Source organism: Acanthopagrus latus, chromosome 11 (genome assembly GCF_904848185.1).
Source record: "Acanthopagrus latus isolate v.2019 chromosome 11, fAcaLat1.1, whole genome shotgun sequence".
NCBI lineage: Eukaryota > Metazoa > Chordata > Actinopteri > Spariformes > Sparidae > Acanthopagrus > Acanthopagrus latus.
Window position 1 is genome coordinate 20,083,327 of NC_051049.1, and position 26,005 is coordinate 20,109,331.

The following is a 26,005-nucleotide window of genomic DNA, read 5'->3' on the forward strand; positions in this document are numbered from 1 at the left end:
AGATTTTATTTGTATCCAACTTTGTCTCTCTTTCAGGTGGCATGCAGAGGAAGCTATCTGTGGCGATAGCGTTTGTTGGAGGCTCGAAGGTGGTTGTTCTGGATGAACCTACAGCCGGGGTTGATCCTTACTCCCGCAGAGGGATCTGGGATCTGCTGCTCAAATACCGTAAAGGTACAGTCAATTGGTGCTATGGAGCAGTGGATCACAAAATTTAAATCTTCATAACATCACACAAAGATGGGCTGTGGAAAATCCTTAAATATGTGCTAAGTTTATTGATCAAAAAGCTTTGATTTAGAGTCTGGCACTGTAAGAAAGAACCCCACCTAAACCTGAAAAAATATCAAAATGACAAGCAAAATGCAAGATGTACATCAGACGGATTGACAGATAAATCAAAATGTGTCTGTGCTGTCATTCTCCATCAGACCGGACAATCATCCTGTCTACCCACTACATGGATGAGGCAGAGCTGCTTGGTGACCGGATTGCCATCATCTCCCAGGGAAAGCTGTGTTGCTGTGGCTCACCGCTCTTCCTGAAATCCCGCCTCGGATCTGGCTACTACCTCACTGTGGTGAAGAGAGAGGGACTGGACACCAGCACTCCCAGCAGTACCAGTATCTGCACTGGTACTACCAGTACCAGCACCAGCATCAACAAGATGCCTCCTCTCAAGGTCAGAGTTTTTTTCTTACACTTTAATTATCCAGGAAAAGCTACTTTTACTTGTTTTTTTCTTCATTCCAAATGGATGCAATTGGGTGCTGACAATTCGGCATCATTTGTTAATGTCTTGTCATCATATTTATTTTTTATAATAGTGTCCTTTGTGAATTGTCTAATTTCAGGACAGTGAATCATCCATGAGTGAAGACACTGGACTGGGAAGTGAAGAGACCAGCTCATGTGAGTGTTTAACTGCTGTGTGACTTGCACAGTTAACTGAGGTCTTTCATTGTTAGTTACGTGCATTAGATAAGTGTTAGTTGTGTTCATACACAAGCACAATAGTTTAGTATTTAAGATTAAATAAGAAAGAACTGAAGGACACCCAGTGTATAGCTCTTACTGTATCCATGATCTCTCTCCTTATCCTCATATTCATTGCAGACGTGGCAGCATTGCTTGCCCTGACACAGCACCACATCCCAGGTGCGAGGCTGATGGAGGAGTCAGGGCGTGAGGCAGTGCTCAACCTGCCGCAGGCTGCTGCAAAGGACAGCAGCTTGGCCGTCTTCCTGTCTGACCTGGATCAGAGGCTGCCCGAGCTGGGCATTAGCAGCTACGGCCTGTCAGACAGCACACTGGAGGAGGTGAAACATTCACATTGTTGTCGATCAATAGATGAATGAGTCATCCTCAAGCCCTTAGCATGGGAGCCAGAGCATAATTACTCACTGTTTCATGAAAAACACAAATGTACAAAAACAAAAAATGTAAAATTACTGTAAGAATAGGGTGAAATGTGAAAAGTGTGTTGGATTAAACATAACAAATACACTTATACAAATCAAAAAGACATGTCAGTCAGATGAAAGGGATCGTTAAAATGAATAAATAGAGTAACAAATTAGATTTTAAAAATAAAGATGCAATGTTACATTGATTTGATTGATAACATTGATCATAACAGGAAGAATGTGTCATCAGTGAATGATCAACAATTAATTCAGTGTAAGAAATACATTATTTATGATCCAGTGCTCTTGGATCAAGTTTGTTAGATTATGGGTCAATTGATGTCAGTGGAAAAAAATTGTTTAAATCTGCCAGTGTACAAGCGAAAAGGTCAGGGAGGGTAAAATTGATTGCAAATGTTGATGTAATGAATACTTCCTTTCTGCATTTAATGGGAAACTAGAATTACAGTATTGTGGTTGAAGTCCTCTGTGCAGCAGTCAAGTTGCTGTTCCTGAGCTGAGGTGTTGAATAATAACCAGAACATTATGGTGACTGAGTGGATTTAACCGCTGGTCTTTTGAATAACAAACATTCATAATTTTGAATTTTGAGAAGTTTGTATGTCAAGTTCTATCCGTATTATCGTAAGAGTTCTTGAGTTACGGCCAAAAATGCATTTTGTGGGGTGACAGTAACCTTGCCCTTTTACCTTTCAGTCATAATGAACATTTGAACCAAATTTGATGAAATTCCCTGGAGGTCTTCTTGATATGTCGCATTCACAAATATAGGACGGACTGATTTATAGACAGGTGGGAGGCAACCCGAATTCATAATATCTCCAGCGACTGTTGACGTTGTCGTCCAGGCATAAAAGATGATGCTGTTTTAAAAAACAAACATAGTCCAGAAGAGTAACAGTAAAAAGATTAAATAAAACACACAACAGTAATTAACAGCTTCTTAGAACTTTTGTTGGCAAACAAATTGGGTTTAATGACTAAACAGACTAGATCTAGTGGCTGGTTGGTTACTTAGCTGTGAAACCAAATGTTCAAGTGAAATCAACTGCTGGTTTTAAAATAAAAGTATTGCGTCCAACTGAAACATCACAGTTCACAACAGATCTGCCTGTGTGGCCCTGAAACATTTTTCCATTAACCTTACCTGCTTCTCTGTGTGATAAGAGGGTGTGTATGAGTGCGTGACAGAATCACCCATAGTGTGGCATTAGTCGTCTCATCAGTGTGATCTACAAGGAGCTCAACCACGTCCTCTCAGGAGGACTAGATATTTGTGGCGCAGCCAGGATCTTAATGGGTTTAATGTTAGCATCAGATTAGCCCTGATAGTGGATTCAGTGGAGCCTGATATGTTTACTCAGTGTGAATAAGCTGCTCCCCTCTGCCTTCCTGACCTTTGTGTAAAGCTACTGGCTGCCTTTTTACTGCCACCTGCCGTATAAAGCTTCACTATCAGGGTGTTTTAAAAACTGTCAAAAAGAATACTGGCGGCGTAAATTTGGACAAGTTCAAACTAATGCCTTGTTTCAGATCTTTTTGCGAGTGGCAGAGGAAACCGGCGTGGATGCTGAACCAGAGTGGCAGGCCGAATCTCCAAACAGGCAGCAGCCACCAGCTGGGCAGAGGGTGGAGAGACAAGAAGAACCAGAAACAGGTATGCACACTCACACTCACAGGCACGTAGTTTTATGTTCATACCACACTGTGTTTCCATGTATAGTCTGTCTGCTGTTTTGTCTCCAACTGTTGCTGTTTCTTTCCATAATGCTGCCAGGAAGGAAAAGGCTTCGTAAACAAGGTACATCAACATCAATGTCTGACAAGCAACCGTTGGTTTGAAAAAGGAAGCGTTTAATTTCATTTTCTACCTGTTAGAGTTGACAAATATAGGGGATTTAACAGATAAAAAGTTTCTAAAAGCTAACAAATGCATCAAAGTGTTTGCACTGAATTAGCTTGTTTTCAGTTTCTCCCAGTTTCCCAATGGAATTCAATTTCAGTTACAACCATAATAAGACACAAGCTCTCCACTAAAAGTTGGTAAATGAATGAAGTTTTAGTGGCCATTTAAACCAGATTCAATTGTAGTAGGGGGACTGTGAGTTACATGACTGCCTTTAGATAAAATATTATGAAATGGAAACACTTGAGTCAGTTGTCATGCCATGTTTCTACTCTTATCTGAAACTAGTCTCCATCAGTTCTGAACAGAGTCTACAGCAGCTCTCGCCCTGTTTCTTTTTGTTTTCAGAGCCTCAAGAGACAGACCTGCTGAGTGGTGGGGGCCAGGGTTGGGTCCCCATGACTGACTGGTGGCTGACCTGGCAGCAGCTGAGGGCTCTTTTCATCAAACGCTGGCTATATGCGCGACGGAGCCGCAGGGGCTTCTTTGCTCAGGTGCAGACAAACGGCAGATAGATTCAAAAGGCAACCCTGTCTGTTGTTGTTTTGCTGCCTTAAACAATTGATCGATTATTTATTTTAGTGTGTTTCTATGGTGCTGTCAGTCATTGTCATCACTGTAGTTGGTCTTAATGTTATGATTTGTGCTTCAGATCGTCCTGCCTGCTGTGTTCGTGCTTGTCGCTCTGCTCTTCAGCCTCATCGTGCCTCCATTTGGGAAATATCCTGCCCTGCAGCTGCAGCCGTGGATGTATGGAGACCAGTTCACCTTCTTTAGGTAGGCTTGTGTTGAGAGGCTGTTTTAGCAGTTTCTTTAGCTGTGACATAGTTTGGTTCACTCCTTGACTCTGTCACAAGTAACAGCTTAATACTGTGAAAAAACAGGTAGGTCTCTTTGCTGAAGGCCTTGTTATTTTGACTTGCTTCCTCAACAATGGTTTGATATTTACAGCAATGATGCACCTGGGAATCCCGCCATGGAAAACCTTCTTGAAGCTCTGCTGGACAGGCCAGGTTTTGGTACCAAGTGCATGGAGAAAGAGGAAGAAGACAACAGCATGTGAGTTAAATACAGTAGATACAATAATTTATCTCAGCAGCATCAGAGGGAACAGATCTGAAAGAAAGAGTAATAAAGCTAGTGGAACTCTGCTTCTGAGGCATCAGGATCGTAAACATCCTGCAAAAGATTGCAGAAAAACATTCAATATTTATACAATTTCATATCCATTTACTACAAATAGGAGATCAAACAGGAAGTTTGGTGATTAAAACATACATTCAGAAACAATACAAATAAGGCAACATGCTGATTGGATTGTAGTGCTTAAACTACAATCCTTTACCATCGAGTAAAAGTTCCAGGTTCACTCCCTGTTCCTGCAGGAGTCCTCAGTGTAAAGCTGAGCGAGGAGGCTTGTTCATGCGGCCACAAGTCGAATTCTCCACCTGGAAAATGTTCAGCAGAGGCAACTGGAGCAAAGTCAGACCCTCACCTGACTGTCAGTGCAGCACTGAGGACGTCCGCCGGATGCTGCCCGACTGCCCGCAGGGTGCTGGTGGAATGCCGCCTCCACAGGTCAGGACTGACTTCCAGAAAGCAGCCGAATGATTAACTTAAATTTAAACCGTATATGTGATGGTAATTTGAGATTAATATAAAGCCAAAACACAGCTCATATCTTCTGTAACATTTTCTTAAAAGGTTTGGTTGTTTATTGGTGAAATAAATTGCAGCATGTGTCCACATCTTCAATGGATTTCAGATCAAGAGGCTGACTGGAGACATCCTCCAAAATCTGACAGGTTATAACATTTCCGATTACCTGGTGAAAACCTACTCTCAGATCCTCAAGAAAAGGTACATCATTAAACAAAATAAAGTATAAAATGCATTTATATTCAATTTAATTGTGTTACTTTTGTTCAGTATGATATAGATAACTGACAATGAATGCACAAGTCTATAACCATTCAATTTCTCTTTCTATGGTACATTTATTTTGTATTTTTTCTTAATGCAGAAAGCTATTCATCCTTTTTTAGTCTTTATTTGTAGCCTCCATAGTATATGACTCAAACTTGTTCATTTTATGTTGACTTCTATATTGAAGCTGCCAGTAGGTGATATTTTTAGGGAAATGACAAAGAGTGTCTGTGTAATCGGACCATTATGTGATACTCAAATTGCCTCTAAAACCAGTCTGATGATATCAGATATAAGACTGCAAATAACATTTTTGAGAAGCATTTTTTTTTTTGAGTGAGTGAGTGCCATATTTGAATGACATGTTTTCAATATCAGGCACTGCAGTTGTACTTTGAACAATGAAGGTCTTTATTTCTCTCCTTGTGCTTCCTTATACATTTCTCATACATCTTTTCACTCTGTTTCATTAACAGCCTAAAAACCAAGAAGTGGGTGAATGAATTCAGGTAAGCTGCTGGCATAAAACATTGTTTTTGAGGCAAAATGTCTGCTATCAAAAGACTTGAACAATAGCTATTGTTCTGAAAGAACTTTTTACTTCTTGCTTAGGGGAGAGGTCAGGAGAGGTCATGTTTGGAAGTCTTAACATCTAAGTGCATCTTTTGTAAACAGATTTTAAAAAACACCTAATTTTAACGCATTCATCCATTGTCCGACAGAGCAGATGATCCCGACTAAAACTCAGGTTAAGAATAGAAAAGGATACAGGAGATAAATAAATTAAAATAAATCTGTATTATTGAGGTTTAAACTTTACTCTTCTAAAGTCAAGAAGCAACCTGTTATAGTGTGGATTTCCAAAAGTTTCATTTCTCTGTTGCAGATATGGAGGCTTCTCCCTCGGGGGCAGCGCCACCGAGACTTATTCTCAGGTCCACCACGTCCAAGACTCAGTCATGGCGATCAGGACTCGTTATCGGGTTCCACAGGTAAACATAAGGGTTAAGACATGGTCAACTGCTGTTGTTTTTCTGAATGTTCTTATTGTTTTTTTTGATGTTCTCTGATCACAGAACAGTTCACTGGATCATCTGCTGGACAGACTGCCAGGATTTCTAGGAGGACTGAACAGTGAAAACAATGTTAAGGTAAATGTATTTTTGTTTAAATATGTGTTTGTCTTCTCTCTTCGTCTTTTCTTTAAAGGTAAATCTAACTTAAAACCCTTTTAATACACAATTAACATGTTTTGTGTTTTGTGTGTGAAGCTGTTTGCTATATCATTGTTTTTTTCTGTCAACAACACATCAAACAAAAATACTGGACCATGTGTGTGTACAGACATTTTCCAGTAGCTGCAGTTGAGTTTTATGATGAAAATGTCTGTTTGCTGTACTCAGGTGTGGTACAATAACAAAGGATGGCATGCCATGGTGTCATTTGTCAACGTGATGAACAATGGCCTGCTGAGATCGAGTCTCCCACCAGGTTCAGAGAGAAGAAAATATGGCATCACTGCCTACAACCACCCGCTCAACCTCACAAAGGAACAACTCACTGAAATGGCCATGTTAGTTCACTTCTGTGCAGTTTTTGGGTTGATGTTGTTGGATTTGGTATCTTGTGTTTGTTAATTTTTCAGATTCAGCTTAATTAGGACAATACATTTTACAGAAACCACCTTGAAGAAGTTGAACAGAATTTATAAATTGATTATCAAAATTAAAGGAGGAGGAAAAAGCATGAGCTGGCAAAGACATAATACCACAATGGACATTTTGTGTATTTTAATATGTGTTTTTCCTGCTTCCTCTTTCAGGATGACCACATCAGTGGACGTTCTGGTTTCCATCTGTGTGATCTTTGCCATGTCCTTTGTTCCGGCCAGCTTCATCCTTTTTCTGATTGAAGAGCGAGTCAGCAAAGCCAAACACCTTCAGTTTGTCAGCGGAGTCAAACCCATCCTCTACTGGCTGGCCAACTTCACCTGGGACATGGTCAGTACTGAGGAACACAGAGGAGCCATGTTTAAGTGATATAAGGCCTCTCTGTAGATCATATAAGGCATCCTCTTCTTGTCATTTTGTCAGTTGAACTACACTGTCCCGGCCACCATGGTGGTGCTGATTTTCATCGGTTTCCAGCAGCAATCTTACGTCTCAGAGACCAACCTGCCTGCTCTCATCCTGCTGCTGCTGCTCTATGGGTAATGATCATAGATATTGACAGACTGTGTGTCACCATATTTTAATTCTATTGTCTCAGTCATTCAATAAAGATAATAGTGTACTTCACTGCAATTGTAGCAACCCCAAAAGCCTCCAAGCCAAAAATAAATGTTTTAATCACTTTCATATAGTGCTGTTGTGAAACACGACTGTGTAATTTTCATATCCCTCTACAAACAGTGCCCCAGCTGGATCACTAAAAGTAATTGATGGTCTACAATAATTGAATAACATAATTAGTTATCCTTTTTAGGTGGTCCATCACTCCTCTGATGTACCCAGCATCCTTTGTGTTCAGCGTTCCCAGCACAGCTTATGTCGTTCTGACCTCCATCAACCTCTTCATCGGCATCAACGGCAGCATTGCCACATTTGTCCTGGAGTTGTTTGTTGACGAGGTATTTAGTCCCCATTATTATTGGCTACATAATAACAATTTATTGCTCCTTAACTAGTCTACATTTTCATTTTTTTCTTTCCAGCATCTGAACGAGGTGAACAGGATCCTAAAGAAGGTGTTTCTTATCTTCCCTCATTTCTGCCTGGGACGAGGACTCATCGACATGGCCAAAAACCAGGCCATGGCAGACGCCTTCCAGAGACTGGGTACATACAGTATACCTCTGAATAGATTGTGTAGTAAAGTTTGAATATATAATGTACAGTGTATTGTATGTTATTTAATTGAACAAGGAAGGTTTTTGTTTGCATCCCACTGAGCGTTACTGCATGCATACTTAAACACTCAAACTATGTTAGACTGCAGCAAACACACAGGACTTATGGTATATAATTATATATTAAAAATATGTCCTCCTCTTCCAGGCACAAAGCAGACTCTGGACCCTCTTCAGTGGGACTTTGTAGGAAAAAACCTGTTTGCAATGGCAGCTGAAGGCGTTATCTTCTTCATCTTCACCATACTGCTGCAGTACAAGTTCTTCCTTCGCTTCAGGTATGTTTAAAACAAGTTCTCAAAGGGCGGAAGACCCTTCCTGTTTATGATGACAGAACTTCTCAACCATATATGTGATTATAATAGGAAAGTAGTGAGATGCAAATATTTGGCTTTTTTTGGAACAGAGCGTCAGAATCGGTTCCAAAATTATTTCAAAAGGAGCGAAGATACATTCATGTTCATGATTACTGTGTAGAAACATGAGACTGATAGTTTTCTTAGTAAAACTAAATGACTCAGGTTGATCTTTTATCTCTCTGTTCAGGCCGTGGTGGGTTGAGCCTGAGAAGCTTCCTCTTGGCCCAGAGGACGAGGACGTCGCCAGAGAGAGAGAGAGGGTCATAAATGGAAAAGTCGAATCAGACATCCTCACCATGACCAACCTGAGCAAGGTACAACCAGGATGCAGGCTCAAAAACTGTAAACTGTTTTTGTTGTTTGCCTCATTGATTGCAGCAAATCTCTTCCTTCAGATAACGATTATTGTTTTTAAGAGTTACATTTGTGTATTTTTATTATTGTATTAGAATTACTGAAAATCAGTGAGTGTCGCAGAATCTCGTTGCACTGCCACGAAGAGTCACTGTGTTCAGTCAAAATGAGGAGCGCAGTTCTTGATAAACCTCTTCTACTGACCCTACACTGGCAGACATCTTACTTTGCCCGCATCACTGTGACTTCCTAGTTGATCATAAAACAAAAAATGTCTTGTTCTGCAGGTTTATAAGGCAGACAGGAAGCCTGCAGTGGATCGTCTGTGCCTTGGGATTCCTCGTGGTGAGGTGAGAAATACACACTTCAAAAGATGCACTCATTACATCACAGTAAGATGAAAACACATACAGTGTCTGAATTTTTTTTCTAATCTGCACTGTTTGTCAGCCATGTATAGCTGCTGTAGATCAACATTGTAAACCACTGCCAAAGCCATTTATAAGTCACATCTTTCGATAATCTTTTTATCACTACTGGTGCTGAAATCACTGCTAATAATATAATATTAATATTGCTCCTGCTGTTGCTATTACTAACATTTCAATTGCTGTTGTAAATACACCACTATTAAAGCTGTTTCTACTGCTACAACCAAGACTAGAGAGAAATATCTATTATATTTCAGCCACATTTTGACTCAAAGAAATGGTTGTAGCTTCTGATGTATGTGTAGATATATTATTAACTTTTTAATGCTGTTGTGTCTTCTCTCGTTCCTTCAGTGTTTTGGCCTGTTGGGGGTGAATGGAGCAGGGAAGACCTCCACCTTTCGCATGTTGACTGGGGACACAGCAATCACCTATGGAGAAGCCCTCCTTAATCACCACAGGTATGAAGCCTCCACAAACAAGTCTTTCATCTTTTAAAAAACAGACAAACCTTTCTTCTTTGTGAGCAAACTAACTACTATTCAGATATTTGGTCCTCAACTATCATCCCTGAACTTTGAGAAATATTACAACAGCAGCAGCAGTTGTTGTTGCAGTGTGAAACTGTGTTCCTCTTGTTCTCAGTGTGCTGACGGAGATGGAGCGAGTCCACCAGCTGATGGGTTACTGTCCACAGTTTGACGCCATCAGCGACCTGCTGACAGGTCGGGAACATCTGGAGCTGTACGCCCGTCTGCGGGGAGTACCAGAGAAGTCTGTCGGCAAGGTAACATAAAGGAGCAGTTCACCTCAAAAGTGAAATTCAGACATAAAGTCATGTGATATCTAAACACAGCTCCACTGTGCAGGATCATATTGAGTGCTGTACTTTCTCTGCTCTACTATAGGTGGCGCAGTGGGGGGTGAAGAAGCTGGGACTGACCCAGTATGCTGAGCGGGAGGCTGGAGGCTACAGCGGAGGCAACAAGAGAAAACTCTCCACTGCCATCTCCCTCATCGGCACTCCGCCTGTTATATTCCTGGTGAGAATCAAACAGATTCACAAACTGCTGGGGGGGGTGAACCTTAGAGAATATCACCTGTTAAAGTCTAAACAAGTTGGGTGTTGTTGTTCGTGTTTTGAGTTGATGTTTAGCTGTTCCCTTGATGCTTTGATATTTTTTTCCTTCTTGTTAGGATGAGCCCACCACCGGTATGGACCCAAAAGCCAAAAGGTTTCTGTGGAACTGCATTCTCAGCGTCACCAAAGAGGGAAGAGCTGTAGTTCTCACCTCCCACAGGTAGGAGGAGATGTCCACCACATTATTCTTACATATACAGTGCATGGCTGTATGGCTGGATGATCCACCACATGTAGTTTTGAGTCCAGTTACATGTTAATGTGTTTTTTCTTGTGCCTTCATGGTCAGTATGGAGGAATGTGAGGCTCTCTGCACCAGAATGGCCATCATGGTCAATGGTAGATTCCAGTGCCTCGGATCTGTACAGCACCTGAAGAACAGGTAAACACAGCACACCGTACCATCTTCTCCTGGTTAACTTATTCTGTTCAAACTCAACAATACAAGTTAAAATCCAGAAACTGTTTCTCAGTCAATGAATGAATGTTGGAGATTTGTGCCCACACTGCCTAACCTTACCCTGCCTCAGTTGTATTAGTTATTACGTTTACACTGGCCCTTATTGCTTCTTGATTTGATAAATCTGCTGACCAACATGGAGGTGAAGAGATCCATGAACAACTGTCTGTGTGCTGATGCTATCTTCCAGGTTTGGTGATGGCTACACCATCATCCTCCGCCTGACAGACAGTCAATCAGACCCGGACTCGTGCTCCATCAGCGCCTATATGAAGAAGTCATTTCCCAGCATCGAGCTGAAGGAGCGCCACCAGAACGTGCTGCAGTACCAGCTGCCCTCACATGCCTGCTGCCTGGCTCGTGTCTTTGATGTGCTGGCCAACAACCACGAAGAGCTCGGCATCATCGACTTCTCCGTTTCACAGACCACCCTGGACCAGGTGAGGAGGGTGATACACCTCGAATGAAAGCTTTCGAACATTATATTTATTTAAAATGCTGATGTCCTGAGCGGGGATCCTCTTTAAATACAACTAAACAGAGCCCTGCATCCATCCCAGATACCCTTAAGTGAGGCAATGTGTCAGTTGTTCAGGTGATACTATTTCCCATCACACTGCAAAAACTTTCACTGTACAATGTTGTCTTCCACTGAGCATGCAGTCACCCAGGAAAAGGAAGGATAATCTGCAGTTAATTTAAATTATAGACTAAATGATTGAATAAAATTACATTTTATTCGGTGTTGTTGTTAATGTGGCTAATCCAGTTGTCTGCAGCATCAAACAATCTTGCCAGGGAGAAATGTTGTCTGTTGCCACTTCAAAGAATTAATTAATGTGAAACCGGATCTGGTTCATTTCTGTAGGTGTTTGTCAACTTTGCAAAGGAACAGACTGATGACGACGTCCTCACAGAAGTTGTCGTCGGTAACAGACCAACACAGACCAACCAGATTGCGCTGCCGGTCAGGATTAACCCTCCCACCATCCAACCACCACCGCCAGTCACACCCCCTGAGCCGAGCAAGACTCCACAGCAGCAGGGGAAATCATCTGACAGCAAACCAAAAGAGGGTCAGTCCAAGAAGGCAAAAGCTAGCAAGGCCAAATCTAAAGAAGGCAAATCCAAAGGAGAAAAAAGCAGCAGTACAGCGATGACCAGAATACCTCGGCCAGAGGAGGCGAATCAGGCGAGCAGTAACGGTGAAGTTCAGGGAGAATCCAGTAAATCCAGTGGGTCCAAACACAGAGCGGAGAGCTCCAGTAAAGATCCTTCTGCCCTCTTTATAGTCGACAGCAACACACAAGACAGTGCACTGTGACCGGGACTGGTGCAACACAAGCTGAAAGCACCAACTAAAGTTAAAATCTTTTTATTACTCGCTGATGTTCATTTGAATGTTGCTCACTGTTAGCAGCATCCTCAATATGCAACATGGAAAAGATGGACTTTGTTGTTGTTGGTGAAACTGAGGCATTAGAGGTGAATTTATCTGAAGAAAGAATCAAACATTATCGCTTCCTGCAATGGCTTTGGTGCCTTGTTCACCTGGTTAACAGATTGGTAGCTTTATACCCTTTATGTGGGTTCATACATCTTACACTGTGTCTTCTCTTTCTGTATCAATACAATCACTCCAAAGGTTATGGTTTATTTTTCCTGATACAAAATTATGCAAAGCTGGATGTTAAAACAAGAGGTGGTGGTTCCTCAGGGCTCAATCATTAGACCCCTCACAATCTCATCTTTATCTTGAAGAAAGCACTTTACAAAAGAAAATGCTGCAAACACGGCTAACCCGAACCCAACCGTTGTGGATTATTAACATAAGATGATTATTGATGTATTTTATAAAGCAACTGAGAGGTTGTTCTCTGATCATCATCTCTCTTGAGAGAGAGAAGTCATACTGCAAGTTCATCGTTCAATACCTCTTAAATGTTTAATGATTAACTTAAAAAGTGTTATTGTTTTGTAAATCAATACTTTTTTTTGTCTTTTATCTGTCACAATGTCTTTTTTTATTTATTACATGTGATTTGTGATTGTGTAAGTGTCACTGTCCAAACAGAGGGTATTACATATGATGAGGACAAACAAACTTTACTTCTATCTGGTATTTATTGGCAGTTATGGGTTTGGGGTTTTTTTTGTTTTTTGTTTTTTTTTTTTGTTTTTTGTTTTGTTTTGTTTTTTCATTTGATGGGAAATTTACATTCAGGCTTCCCGCACAGCTCTTGAAAGTTCTGGAAGCCTCATTTAAAAGATATTGCAGTATTTTTCAAATATATTGAACAAGGCCAGACACACCGGTGTGACTCTACACAGTTCTAGCTGCAGAGTTTCATTACAGATTCTTCTACGTCACGCCAAATACTGACTAGCTCAAACCATCAGTGGTAGTATTCAATCTGAGCAGTAAACACCAGATGCAACTACAATGTTTTTGATAAGTGGATGGTTTTTTTTGTTTGTTTTATTTCTTTTTTTTTATTGTTATTTTAAGTTAATTTTTATTTATTTTTTTTCCTGTAAAAAATGACACAGCTGACTGAATGTCCAAAGCAGGTTTTTACTCCACTGTAATGTAGTGTGACATATTCAAAAGATTGTTACCATAGTAACTGTGAGCATGAGACAAACGTGAAGTATTGGAAGGGTTTCATCCCAAAATACCTACTGATGTATTAAAATATAATGTTTAAGAAGGTTAAACTAAAATCATACAAAGTCTAAAATTATGCTGGATGATTAAAATGGTGGATGTTTTTGGAATGTAAGTCTGTTCTGTTGAATGTACTTTTATTATGTTTGAAAAGTTCTACTTGAACATGAATTTATCTATTATTATTGTACATTATATACTGAAAAAATATGCTAGTATAGAAAAAAAGGCTAAATGTCTGTTGTGAATGTTTTGTCTCGAAGGAAAATAAAGCATTGTTTCCTGTATCCTTTTTTTGTGCTGTATGTTGCTGTATATCGATCACCGCAGCATGCTGGAAGTCAGGAGGTTTTTCTTCGTCATGCTGAGGACGAGCATTTGTTTTGGTGAAGAAATAAGTGGAGGGAGGCTCTTGTGTCTGTTCACGCCATGTCCCCACACTGGTGTGTCCGTTAGTGCTTCACTGTTAGAAGGAAAAAGAGAAACTAAAGTTAACTGATACTGAAGTAATTTATCAGATAAATAAACTTTACTCATGATTAATAAGTAAAGTAAATACATAGTAAACCTACTTAAAGAACTTTGAAGTGGCAACATTTTCATCCTCTGTGGTTGGTTATGTAAAGTCAGTAAAAGTTCAAATTTGACCATTTTTTTGCCTCAACAGGTTCTTTCTTTCTTACCACAACAGAACATTTTTTACCCACCATGGTAAGTGTAAGTGTTCTTTGAGATAATTCACTGCGCATGAAATAAGTCTAGAAAAAAACAGAAATAAAAAGAAATAAAATAATGTTTGTATCAAGTTTGATGCTTTGGCTGACACGTTTTCTGGTATAACCATTAGAGCTATTTACACTCGGGATGATTCCAAAGCCAAGAGCCAACAAATGTGCTCATTGCACATCATTTTTACACATACACATGTATCATACTTGCATAATGGGCTAGTCGAAGCAAACATATGCATCAGTTCAAATTGTTTTAAAGAAGACCTCAACTTTAATAAACAAAAAAAAATGCAAAGACGATCTTGTCAAATGTCCCAGTCTGTGTTTCATCACATGTAATAATGTAACCCTGATAATATGTGTCCCCATTCATAATATAGCTACAATATGACGCAATATGATAAATACTAACATTAAAATAAAACACCAAACATACATGTTGGCCGGCTTTACATCCTCTGTGCAGTGACTGATCTGCTGCCCGACGCTCCTCCCTCCCAGACGTTGTTCACCAACAGCCATGAGGAGATGACCAGGCTGGATACGTCTCGACGGCCCTTCAGCACCAACTGTCCTCTTCCTCCCCAGTTTCTGTGTGACCGTCTGCAGCAGGGCATCCAGGCTGGACAAGGAGATGTCAGGAAGACGAAACTCAGGAGATCTCTGCGCAGAGAACAAGAGAGGAGAGTCAGACAGAGCTGTCATGTGATAACACTGTGGTGCATCAAGGGAAAAATACCCAGATGAAATCCCAGAGTCAATTTATAAAACAAAATTCAATTCTTTAAAATAGATATAAAATGTTAAATCGTTTTTTTAAAACCATGTTCAGTGTCATCCTGTTTCACTGTATCAGGCCCCTCCATCAAATCTCCCCAAGTATATCCCAAGTATACACATTTATTGTGTTCACCAGTAAAACAATGTTTTGTTTGGTTTTAGTCAATCGCTGTGTTTTATTAGCTTATCATGTGCTTTACTAAAATTGCTCATAAATCAAGTGGAGCTCACTCCAAAATATAGTGGAACTTAAGTATAAAGTTGTATAAAATGGAAAGAACCTCAGTTAAATACAGTAGTTGTGTACTTAATGTACTTAGTTCCTTTCTGCCACGTTCAGTGTGTCTTTTATCTGTTTAAACATTAAAGGGTCGATGGAGAAGTTTGCACTGTATTCTGGGACTGTCAAAGGGGAACTTGTGTGGTTTTCCGCGTAGTTTCTGATCAGTGACTCAATCATTGCTCGGGAAGGCGCTTTTAAAACTCTCCATTGCTCAAAGCCTGGTTGATTTCGACTCTACTTGGCTAACAACTTCCTCTTGTGTTAAAGCTTGACTCAATCATTCAAACCTAAACCACAGACCTGCTCACCATGATGAAGTTCCTCCCGACTGCCTGTAAAGGTGCAATATAAACCCTAAAGCGCTCATTGTCCGTCACGTTTGTCAGGTTTGTAGTTTACTCACACTTTTGGAGAACAGTGGGTTGTCTATCCAGGGCCTGGTGTCTGGTTCCTGTCCTGTGACCAGTCCCTCGTCTCTAAAGCCCTTTATAGTGAAGTTCGAAGAGATGGTCCTGGCTTGCTCGGGTGAACTGGTGGGAGGTAGAAGTGTGTCCCACCTCTTGGTCCTCTGAGAATCACAACACTCAGGAGCTGGTTTGGGTAGAGTGACAGGCGGCAGCACAAAGTGAGGACTGCGTGGTGGTTCGGTGTCCAGATGTGATCCTGTGTGAGAATCTTGCGTTGGTTCCACTGATTCACTGACGGATGGGTCATTCTTGGTGCTGGTTTCTTGTTTTCTTGCTCCCTCCTCCTCTACGGGCTCTTTTGCCGCAGCCAGAACAGGCATCAGGTCGACACAAAGCCTCATTACATTCTCCGAGGTCTCACATGCAGCAGTGGGGAGTTTGCTGTTTGGTGCGGCGACTTTAATCTTCTCCTTTGACCTCACAGCTCTCATCCTGGATACTGAGGGAACTGATCCCACAATCATCGGACAAATGGCTGGTGCATGTTTTTCCAGTTTGACTGTCCTTGTCTTTTTCTCGTTCCACATCCCAAAACTTGTACAAAGTCACCTCTGACAGTCCTCTCTGATGTCCTCCAAACATCTCCCAAAAGAAGCGTATCGATACAAAATAAATGTCCAAAGCTTGCAGAGTTCTGTATTCTGCCAAAGACTCTCTCTCTCTCTCTCACCAGCAGCAGGGAGAAAAGCTCAGAACAATTAGGCGGCTCTGTGGCGTCCTAATAAACTGGCTGTTATGGTAACATGCACACAAACAGCTAATGAGCGGGAAAAAAGGTCACTGTTGTTTCAGACTCTAATAATGTTTGAAAGAAACCACTCAAAGATGCTGGATTATGAAGATGATGGAGGGAGCAGTGGGATTACTTGGCAAAATATGAGAGGAATGCATTCAGTGAGTTTGCAAAGAGTGTCTATTGACAAGATGACTCACTCAGAAGTTTGAAAATAAAATGTTTAGGTTTTACTGTCTATAACTGCACTGTTTTGGTTCTCTCTCACCAGACTATGGTGGCCCTGAAACTCAAAACAAACAACATTTTAGAAAGCATCTCATGTAACATAACATATCAGAAAACATGACATTTAAAAGTGCAACATGTAATAACCAGCCAACTGTCAGGGGAAAAACAAACAAGGGGCGGCATATCACCTGAGTGACAGCTAACTGGTACCTGCAGCTCGTTAGCTTAGTTAGCCGTGCAGGTAGTGGTCTGGACTGGCAGATTGGAGCACCACTTGCACAGGACCCTCAGACTGATGGGGGCCTGGGCTCGCTGGTTAGCATGCTAATTTCAGCGGATATCTCCACAGCACAATACGTTTACTTTGTAACGTCAAAACAGCTATTTCTTCACATTATGTTGATATGTTTTTTGTTTATTTAAAAAAATGTTTTCAAGTTAAATTCTTTCCTTTAAAAACAAACAGGACATTGCCCAAAAAAGAGAGCTTTTTAAAATTATTTTTGTTTTGTTTCATTTTGCAAAATGCTCTCATAATCTCAGAGCATGCCACGTGCCCGACTGATAGCTTATAACAATAGTGAAGCATTTAGGAGCTGAAGAGACAGATCTTTTAAGTATATGGATACCAAAAACAGATCTGAAAGAGAAGGAATGGACAGTAACACAACTCCAACTAAGTGATGACACCAGAACGACAATGTTGACGTGGTGATGTCGTTGTTGTGTTTACAAAGTAATGGTTAGGGTTACATGATTGGTGTTTTCGGTAATAAAAGTGAATACAAAAGCACTGGGTGTAATTCCTAATTCCAGCAACAACTAACCTTTGTTATGTTGTCAGAGAAATGCCTGTCCAGACAGTGATTAGGACTTGTTTACTACCTGTACTAAAAATAGAAGATGTCAAGAAAGTTGAAAGGTGTATGCGCGATGTCAAGCAAAATGTTTTAAAAAACAAACAAACAAACAAACAAACAAACAAAACATATTTATCTTGTGGTTTTCGCTACAATAGTTACACATTAAATCCAACTACGTTTACGTGCAGATAAAATGTCGAAAACAGCATTTTAAAAGAAATACAAATAACAATGCTACGAGAAACTCTCACTACATGGCGACAGAGTGAGAGCTCTCACCTTTCCTCCCCTCTCTGTCTGTAGTAGGAGTACAACAGATATTTATGTGCTGCAGCTTCAGCCCACTGCCGAGCTAGCAGCCAAGCAGCTAGCTACACACGAGATCACCTGCTAAACACACCCACCGTTTTAACTCTAGGTTCTCCTGCCAGGTGTATTTATTTATTTACACTTTACATAAAAATACAGAGCTTGGGTTCTCTCTGTTTGTTCTCGCTGGAATAAGATGGTCGTTTTGACAAACAACAATGAGGAACAGGATTATATGTGAGTATGTAGCTAATACTCGAAAGCTAGTTAGCGTTCGCCTGAAATACAACTCCCTTTAAATAGCTAATTCGCTTGTTACGTCAGCGCTTATATACGGTTATAGATTAGCTGACATCTTGCCAGCTTTCTTGCTGATCATTAAGACTGTGTGCATAAATAGTTGCTCGTTTGGTTGACGTTAATATTCATTTTTTTAAAAGGCCGCTTTTATGTTTTTTCCCTGTTAGCCTTTTAGCAGTTGGCAGCTAAGCTAACTAGGTGAACCGGGACAAGTTGCTTGTCGTGCAGGATTTAATTCGAATATTAACCACGTCAAGGTGTCTCTACACATGAATAAGTTGATGAGACTTGCTCTTCTCTTCTCACACAGTAAATCATAGTTAGAGTATGTAAGCACTTTCTTGTTAATGTGTGCAAATCGAGCTTCAAAAGTGAGACAAAGTGTTATTGAGAAAGAAACACTTTAATATTTAAAATGGTTGCAAAAAGTATATGAGGCCACTGCCTTGTAACACAAGTTTCAACTGTGCTCATGTCTGCACGTCTTTGTGAAACTTTATGCTGTCTGACTGTGGACGAACCAAGCTAACTAGCCCAGTTAGCGGTTACATCAGATTGTGTTTCTGTAGTGTTGCTAACAGCCAGCAGGGCTCAGGCTAAAAATGGCATCAGCTGAGCAAGTTGGCAGCTCACAGGCAGAAGACCGAGCAGAGGCGGTCCTCCTCACACAGCCCACTGACCTACATTTGAAGCTTACTGCCTCTGATCCATGTGAACATACTGTAGGGATAAAACAGAAACTGTAAAGAAGGGCTAGTCATCCATAACAGCTGATTCAGGTTGTTTTAGCAGCTTGCAGAATGAGAGTAGGGTGAATATACTGCATGCTCACGCTCATATAGGTGTACCATTTTATATCGTCATTCTGCAATTATGCTATTACCGATAGCACCCACCTCCTGCCTTGCAGCATTGCACCCTGAGCACTCAAGAAAATGTCAAAATCCAAGACCACACATGGCAAAAGCTGGTCAAAGCAAAGTCACTAATGGAAATAATAGCCAGGTGCAGCACCCAAAGACATCTTAGGAATGTAAAATAATCACAGACTGAATAATTTATGCAGCAACTTAAGAAAGGGACCACACCTAAAAACAGAAATATATCACTTGAACATAAAATAGACTTAAGCAGCTGATACTCCCCCTTCAGAATTGTTGTGGCTTACCACCTTTACATCTTTTCTTGTGTTTCTGCAGCCTGATTGAGGAGCGTAAATGCACCTCCCTGCCCAGCTCCCCTGCCAAGCGAGTGTCTCCAGCCAAAAAGAAGCAGTTCTATATCAACCAAGCCATCCGCAACTCTGACCTCACTCCACGAGCCAAGGGCAAGAAGAGCCTCCGCCGGCAGGAGAACAGTAAGCCCTCATTTCACATGATCTGATTATAAGATATTGTCATTAACAAAGGAAAAGATCATTTCCATGAAATCACTACTGTAACAAAAATGCTAAAACCCCAAAAGTGTGTTTTTATCTCCATTATTAACACTTGAATCTGTCATTGAAACTTTGCTTATAACAAGACTATCGCAATATTGCTTCTCGCCTTCTCTGAAATTCAGCACGCTTCCTTGCTAATCTTCTTGAGAGAGAGGAGTGCTCCAAAGATGATCTGGAAGTTTGCAGTAACCCAGCCATCCCGTCCATCTTCACTGAGGCCTGCACCAATGGAAACTACATAGAGGTAAGTTGGTCTCAGCTGTTTTCTTCCCAGCAGATCAAGAATTTGAGATTGTCTTGCATCTGTGATTCAAGCATGTTCAACTCAAAAAGCACCTGATGAAACAGGCATTAGTTTAAGAATAGACCTAATTCCTCTCTCTATCTTTTAGCCATGGAATGACTTCATGAACTGCTCTGGAGAGGAGCAGGAGAGGCTGCTGTCTCTGCTGGAGCAGGAGGTGGCCAAGAAGAAAACCGCCAGCCGGCTCCCAAAAGACGAGAGGAATGGTGAGCTTCCTAGTTCGTGTTTAGCTTTGTATCCTGGTTGTGTTAAGTGAGGCTGTTTGGCTGACCGTCACCCATCTCTTCACAGTAAACGTTGCCTTCACTGCTCAGGAATGCTACCAGAGAATCGATCGCAGGCTGCGAGCAACTCTGCGACGGAAACAAATCCCCATGGTGAGTGTCGCGTCAAAGCGATTTGTCAGTGATCATATTGGTTGGATGGGTCAAGATTTATACCTGGTTGAAGTCTGTGTACATATGCGTCTAATAGGAGGTTTGATTGGGATTTATGACCTGACCATACAGCTTGTTATCTTGTTCCCTAATCCTAGATGAACTGTACATCATTTCACTGATAGTAAATGGTGTCAAACATTATATTGACCAAGACACCAGGAAATACTTAGTTCCTGCTTATTTCTCAGTTCCTGTAATCTGATGTAAACAAAAACAATGTAAACAAAGTGGGCAATCTCAAGGTCACATACGTATATTGATAAGTCGATAAGAAATGTACTATAAGTCAATCTTTATCAAGATAAGCCCAACTACAAACATTAAGGAACCATGACTCGGGAAGCCTGCAGTAACTCTGTATTTGTGCTTAAACCATGCTTGAGGATCCGTGATTGTTGTGGAGAAAACCTCTCATCTCATCATCATCTGTATATTTTCACCTGCAGGGAACTCTGGAAGTTCTTGAGGAAAACATTCTGAGCTTCTTCAATGCTAAGCCACACTCAGTTTACACGACCAACCTCGCCAGCAGGTAAAAATTTTTTTTTTATATATTTGTAGCCTTGAAAAGCATTTACTTATTTTCCTTCAAAAAGATGTTGGAAGTATTAAAAATGTAATGCACATCCCCATAGTTCATATATAGAGGTGCTTTGATGATTGTTTTCTGGTTCATTCATATTTAGCCATATACAAGGTTTCAGGTGGTATAAATATAGTTGATAACAAAATTAGGAATTATTGTTGTAAACTTTGGGAATTATTGAAACAAGTGTGAGATGGTAGTAAATAACTCGACTATATCGTTCTCTCCAAGAGTTTCCATGGATCTTAAATTGCCCCTTTTGAATGCTGCTGATACTCTCTGTGTTTACAAGCTTCTAGAACATACAAATATACAGTTTTTAAATAATGAGATAAAATATCTGAAAGAAAATGGACAATTTCAAGGTTCTACGTTCTGACAATCTTACATCATGGCAGATGTTTTAGTCCCTGTACTCACTATCAGCTCTTGTCCTTGAGCTGTGTTTGCTCGTGTTCACAGCTTCAGTCTTGTAAGAAAAAAACGTAGCCCTTTCATTTTTTTTTTAAATGAGCACAGTCAGACGATTCACTGAGGGCACAGTTAGCTCTAGCAAAGAAAAAATAAATATATAAATAGAATATGTTACATCAACAGGCAAGGTGCTGTAGCTCCTTCACATGGTATAATAAACCGCTGTGCTGTGTTTGGGAGTCTGAAAAGCCTTACAACTCTTGGATGCGCTCCATAGATTGTATATCATGTCTGAAACAAAACAACTCCATCGCTGCGGAGCATCTATTCTTTTAACACACCTACAGCCTGACAGATATCCATGTTGAAAGCCCGGCCTCTGAATGATGGATCCTATCTATGATCCACACAATGAAGTAGAGTCCTTTCAGTAGAGTGGTGTGAGGACAGACAATCATTGATCTGTTGTTTGTGTTTGTGAATCAGCTTTGAGAGACTGCTGCTTCACGCCGTCTGCCAGTACATGGACCTCGTCTCTGCAAGTGAGTGGAAATATACAAATTATTCATGCTGGACTAATATGTCGAATAGGATTGCAGTGGTATGATAACATCCCAGAAAATATTACAGTGTCACACTTGACAGTATTACACAACTTTTGTGGCTATGATTATCTGTTATCCTTAACAGAATGAAAAAAGAAGGTTTTTTTGTTGAATAAATGCTTGATTTGTAATTTCCCCCCCAAAATGTTATGTCCTCTCAGAACTTGAAACTTGAAATGTTATATTTTCAATATCACTAATGTTGTCGAGTTCGTAGATAAGCTAATATACATGGTAAGATAGCCATTAACTTTTAACCACAGTATTGCTTCAATGTCAGACCAGTCAGTGTTTGTCCACCTTAAATATGATGAAAGTTTTTTGAACATGCAACAACCTGAACATTATTAAAGTCTGTTTTCAGTCAATGTGCCGTTTTCATCACAGAAATATTATATGAAATCTTTTGAGGAAGCTTGATGCTGCTCTGTTTACATAACCCCGTTTACTCAGCCTGGTTGGACTTACAACACCAGCTTAATGTTCAGTCACATGATCGTGATCAAAGTCTGTTTGTTGGACTTTCAGGCACCTACCACAACGGCTCACGTCAGACTGAAGTGGTGAACAAACAAGAAGAGTTTCTGCCTCCTCGACTTCTGCTGTCTGCCTACGTGGAGCAGATGAGCTGAGGCCACAGACGCATGGCTCGGCTGCAGGCAGGAGCTCTGAGAGATGTAGATAAGGTGCGCAGTCTGTATGTAATGTCTGTTTGATGTCTGCCAAGCTCAGAAAACAAAAGCTGAAAAAAAAAGGTCTGCTTCCTCCTCTCTGGCTGCTCTCTGGTCTCTGTAGTACATTTTCCATTCATTTTCACCACAAGCAAACTGAGACCCTGTGTGCGCACAGAGGCTACAAGCTACACGTTACATGACAAACTTTGCGGTTAGCATTGAGCTCGAGGCACAGCTAAACTCGAGTGCATAAGGGCAACAAGCATACCTGAGGCAGAGGACAACCACATATGTTAACATGACCTCTCTACACCATCCTCAGGCACACTTTGACACTCTCTGCCCCACTGGTAACTTTCTAAGAGACCTAATTTCTAGATTTGGTGCACATAATTATGGAGCTGTGTGGCACAAATTAACTGCTGTTTCCATAAAGCATTGGGAATTAAATGAATTATCTTTCCCAACTTTTAAGTAAAGTCATTAATCTGCTAATATAGTCTGGATAATGGATTCTAAACAGCTCTCACGGCCTCTTTTTTGTGATGTGGAACTTACAATTATGAATTCACGGTTACATTTAAGATCATTAAAAAAAGTTGGAGAGATGGCAACAACTGTCTTTTAGTCAGTTAACCCAGTGTTAGCATAATGTCAAACTGATTAATGAGCTGATCCTTGCTCTCCGTTTTATAGTGCAAATTGAGCAATTAAAAGTATGAGGTTTACATATTTTACATAAAATAGGAATTTTTCAAATGTAACTATATAAAGCAAGTACTGTGTTGTCATGTGTGAACTCATTTGATATACATTTCCATAAAACATAAATTAATAAGTTTGAATAATGACAATATTAACCCTGAAAAAATGGTGGAAAATCTACTTGGAACTATTGACCGACACTTTGTAAAGGTGCTAAGACAGGAAGAGCTCCTCTAATGCATCACTGCCTGAAGGATTAGCCTGTGCGATTTGTGTAAGTAGTGAAGCATGAATATTGATAGTCTCCCGTCATTAAAAGCACAAACACATGAGTCATCATTGTAGGGAAAGACGCAAACGTTTCTTGTTAAGGTGGTGAAATAAATGCTTGGAATGTAAAATGATTGTCTTGTAATTATCTGTGTTTGAGAAGAAAACTCCCACATTTGGCAGGATTTCTTCAGGATCTGCTTTTGGGATTCTTTTTTTTATCTGTAATTTCTTTGTCACCTTGTCTACGCCGGCTGTGTTTCAGCTGCATTTTTCAGTACTGATCTCAAGAATACCCTGATGCATTAACCAATTAAACTGTCTGTATTGATTGGGTAACGATGAAGTACCAACTGTTTGTGGTAAACACTTCATTTTACACGACAAATTTCATGGGAAGTAAATGGTAATTACCAAGTAACATTTGAAATTTCTCCAGAATTTCCCCCAAAATTACCTGGAAAATTACATCACCCAAACTTGATTTAATAATTTCCTGCTGATATTGCTGGCGATCTTGCCAACTAGTGTCTGTTTAACTTCCCTTCAGCAGGCCACTAAATATTACTTCAGAATGTCAAAAAAATGTGTTTATCTACTCACTAGGACATTTCTGGAAAGAAGTGTTGGCCTGTTTGTTTACATTTACATGCTAAAGTGGATGATTGTTTGGCTGATCCAGTGTAGAAACTTAGACAACTGCAACTGTTGATGTGATGTGCTGCCTTCACTGCACACTGGGGTAGACAAGGTGTAAACATTAAACTGAAATCATCATCCTCAATAATCAAAGACAAAACAAGGAACTATACTATAGTTAGAACCTGTTAGCATCCCTGTACTTTTAGATTCAGTCATAGATTTCTTCCACAGTTCTCATTCAGTTTACACCCAACACACAACTCTAACATTTAAAGCCATTTTTTCTTTTTCCGTATACAGTTAATTTGGTTTGAAGGTATACTGTATGTACAGTAGATGTGTTACAAAACCTGCTGAGTTTTGACTCTTGGGTGTTTCTCATCTCAATAATCACATTTACAACCCTAGAAAAGCACTTCTGCCTTATTAAAAACAGGTTTTTCTGTGCATATATTTCTACATTTGTACTTGACTGGATTTTGAAAACACATTGTTTAAAAAAAAAAAGAAAAGAAAAGAAAAGAGGGGGAAAAAAGAAAATCTGAAGCCTGATTTCTTTTATACTGTCGTTGGCATTGAAACAAAACTTGACCTGTTGGTGCAACAACCAAAGTATGTGTGTTGTTTTTTATTTTGTTTTTTTTTTCATGTGAGGAAATCAGATTTCTCAGGCTTTCACTCTGAATGTCATGTAGTGATCTTACACTGTCATTTTTCCTGTGTACTGTATACTACAAAATGAACTTGTTACTATCATGTTCACCCCCACCTCATGGGGGAGCTGCCAACTTTTTAAATACATTCAGAAGTAGCTGTGCTGTAAATGCAGTTCTCAGATAATTGACCTGTGCCAACAGTTGGGTTAAAAAAGCCTATAAATGCCTCAAAGCTTTATACAATAGACTGAGACATCTTCGTGTATATATAATGGTATGTATGTGCTATGGTACCTATTTATAATTATCACTGCAACTATTAAAGGATTTAAGATTTTTTTTTCTCTCGTCTCATTTCATTGCATTCTTATTACTTCAAAATGCTCAGATAGATGAAAGATATTTTCTTTTTGTCCATTTTGTAATTCAGTGGTTACTGTAGTTTGTAGTTTCTGAGTTTGTTTAGGCATTAAAAATCAGCTTCTGCAGATCGTTTTCTGCTCAAAGTGCTTCCTCCATTCTCTGTCATCCACATCTGTAATCACTGAGGCTGCTGTGTGAAAAGACTGCACATATACTACAAATTCACCTGTAAAGGAATTGCATGCACGTTTAGAAACAAAAGTTGTCTGGATCCTTTTATTTGAGACAATATAATAGAATCAATCTAGGAAACATACTGATGCAACAGAAGCCCAAAACAACAGAATGATTTGATGAAAACACTGAAATATTATTTGGGTTGAACTTCTGTTTTATGAGCATTTACACTGAAAAAAAAGGCTTGTTTTTTGTAATAGAACTAACTAATTAATACATTAAAAAAGCATGTTAGTTCATGATGGGAGGCCAAGGATGGGCCCCTTTACTTTTTAGATGGACTGTTGAGCTGAAGTAAACATGTGATCCTCTCAAACTATTCACAAACAGTTTTGTCAAGTTACATGACCTGTGTGTTATGCTCAAAGTCATTCCACTAGATGGCGCACTA

General features: G+C 40.1%; 3 protein-coding genes across 7 annotated transcripts in view; 2 read left to right on the forward strand and 1 right to left on the reverse strand.

Moving 5' to 3' along the window:
- Window positions 1-13,867, forward strand: part of zgc:172302 (phospholipid-transporting ATPase ABCA1) — a 27,442-nt gene extending 13,575 nt beyond the window's left edge. Inside the window, exons 22-50 of one of the 2 annotated variants that reach the window (XM_037114524.1) lie at window positions 37-174; window positions 432-682; window positions 855-912; window positions 1,117-1,319; window positions 2,961-3,084; window positions 3,205-3,228; window positions 3,682-3,827; window positions 3,986-4,110; window positions 4,285-4,392; window positions 4,719-4,911; window positions 5,099-5,193; window positions 5,736-5,768; window positions 6,146-6,251; window positions 6,336-6,410; window positions 6,663-6,832; window positions 7,082-7,259; window positions 7,353-7,468; window positions 7,744-7,888; window positions 7,973-8,096; window positions 8,316-8,445; window positions 8,714-8,840; window positions 9,168-9,230; window positions 9,666-9,772; window positions 9,957-10,098; window positions 10,220-10,354; window positions 10,509-10,612; window positions 10,742-10,834; window positions 11,103-11,352; window positions 11,781-13,867. In XM_037114524.1, coding sequence (XP_036970419.1) covers window positions 37-174; window positions 432-682; window positions 855-912; window positions 1,117-1,319; window positions 2,961-3,084; window positions 3,205-3,228; window positions 3,682-3,827; window positions 3,986-4,110; window positions 4,285-4,392; window positions 4,719-4,911; window positions 5,099-5,193; window positions 5,736-5,768; window positions 6,146-6,251; window positions 6,336-6,410; window positions 6,663-6,832; window positions 7,082-7,259; window positions 7,353-7,468; window positions 7,744-7,888; window positions 7,973-8,096; window positions 8,316-8,445; window positions 8,714-8,840; window positions 9,168-9,230; window positions 9,666-9,772; window positions 9,957-10,098; window positions 10,220-10,354; window positions 10,509-10,612; window positions 10,742-10,834; window positions 11,103-11,352; window positions 11,781-12,236 — 4,019 coding nt within the window. In that variant the 3' untranslated portion in view covers window positions 12,237-13,867. The remainder of the gene's footprint in view (window positions 1-36; window positions 175-431; window positions 683-854; window positions 913-1,116; window positions 1,320-2,960; window positions 3,085-3,204; window positions 3,229-3,681; window positions 3,828-3,985; window positions 4,111-4,284; window positions 4,393-4,718; window positions 4,912-5,098; window positions 5,194-5,735; window positions 5,769-6,145; window positions 6,252-6,335; window positions 6,411-6,662; window positions 6,833-7,081; window positions 7,260-7,352; window positions 7,469-7,743; window positions 7,889-7,972; window positions 8,097-8,315; window positions 8,446-8,713; window positions 8,841-9,167; window positions 9,231-9,665; window positions 9,773-9,956; window positions 10,099-10,219; window positions 10,355-10,508; window positions 10,613-10,741; window positions 10,835-11,102; window positions 11,353-11,780) is intronic. The other variant, XM_037114526.1, reaches the window with a different exon arrangement.
- On the reverse strand, window positions 13,468-17,681 carry LOC119028506. 4 transcript variants are annotated; one of them, XM_037114607.1, is made up of 5 exons: window positions 17,016-17,681; window positions 15,778-16,857; window positions 14,748-14,974; window positions 14,288-14,338; window positions 13,468-14,043 (listed from the first exon to the last, which is right to left on the reverse strand). In XM_037114607.1, the coding sequence occupies exons 2-5, from the start codon at window positions 16,366-16,368 to the stop codon at window positions 13,902-13,904; spliced, it is 1,011 nt and encodes a 336-aa protein (XP_036970502.1). In that variant the 5' UTR covers window positions 16,369-16,857; window positions 17,016-17,681; the 3' UTR covers window positions 13,468-13,901. The 4 variants fall into 4 exon arrangements, with proteins under 4 accessions (XP_036970502.1, XP_036970503.1, XP_036970501.1 ...); XM_037114608.1 differs by having other exon boundaries at window positions 15,778-16,863; XM_037114606.1 differs by having other exon boundaries at window positions 16,994-17,681.
- Window positions 17,682-18,010: 329 nt separating this feature from the next.
- On the forward strand, window positions 18,011-25,353 carry r3hdm4 (R3H domain containing 4). Its single transcript, XM_037114611.1, has 8 exons — window positions 18,011-18,214; window positions 19,477-19,634; window positions 19,841-19,962; window positions 20,111-20,228; window positions 20,314-20,399; window positions 20,909-20,994; window positions 21,949-22,004; window positions 22,596-25,353. Exons 1-8 carry the CDS (start codon window positions 18,174-18,176, stop codon window positions 22,697-22,699), a joined length of 771 nt encoding a protein of 256 aa, XP_036970506.1. The 5' UTR covers window positions 18,011-18,173; the 3' UTR covers window positions 22,700-25,353.
- Window positions 25,354-26,005: the final 652 nt, after the last annotated feature.

Coding starts and splice junctions, on each gene's coding strand:
- LOC119028506 (XM_037114607.1), bottom strand. CDS start 16,368: ATGTGGAACGAGAAAAAGACAAGGACAGTCAAACTGGAAAAACATGCA. Junction 14,975..15,777: donor ACCCACTGTTCTCCAAAAGT/GTGAGTAAACTA, acceptor TTCTCTGCGCAG/AGATCTCCTGAGTTTCGTCT. Junction 14,044..14,287: donor GAACACTTACACTTACCATG/GTGGGTAAAAAA, acceptor TCCTTCTAACAG/TGAAGCACTAACGGACACAC.
- r3hdm4 (XM_037114611.1), top strand. CDS start 18,174: ATGGTCGTTTTGACAAACAACAATGAGGAACAGGATTATAT. Junction 18,215..19,476: donor AATGAGGAACAGGATTATAT/GTGAGTATGTAG, acceptor GTGTTTCTGCAG/CCTGATTGAGGAGCGTAAAT. Junction 19,963..20,110: donor CCAATGGAAACTACATAGAG/GTAAGTTGGTCT, acceptor TCTATCTTTTAG/CCATGGAATGACTTCATGAA.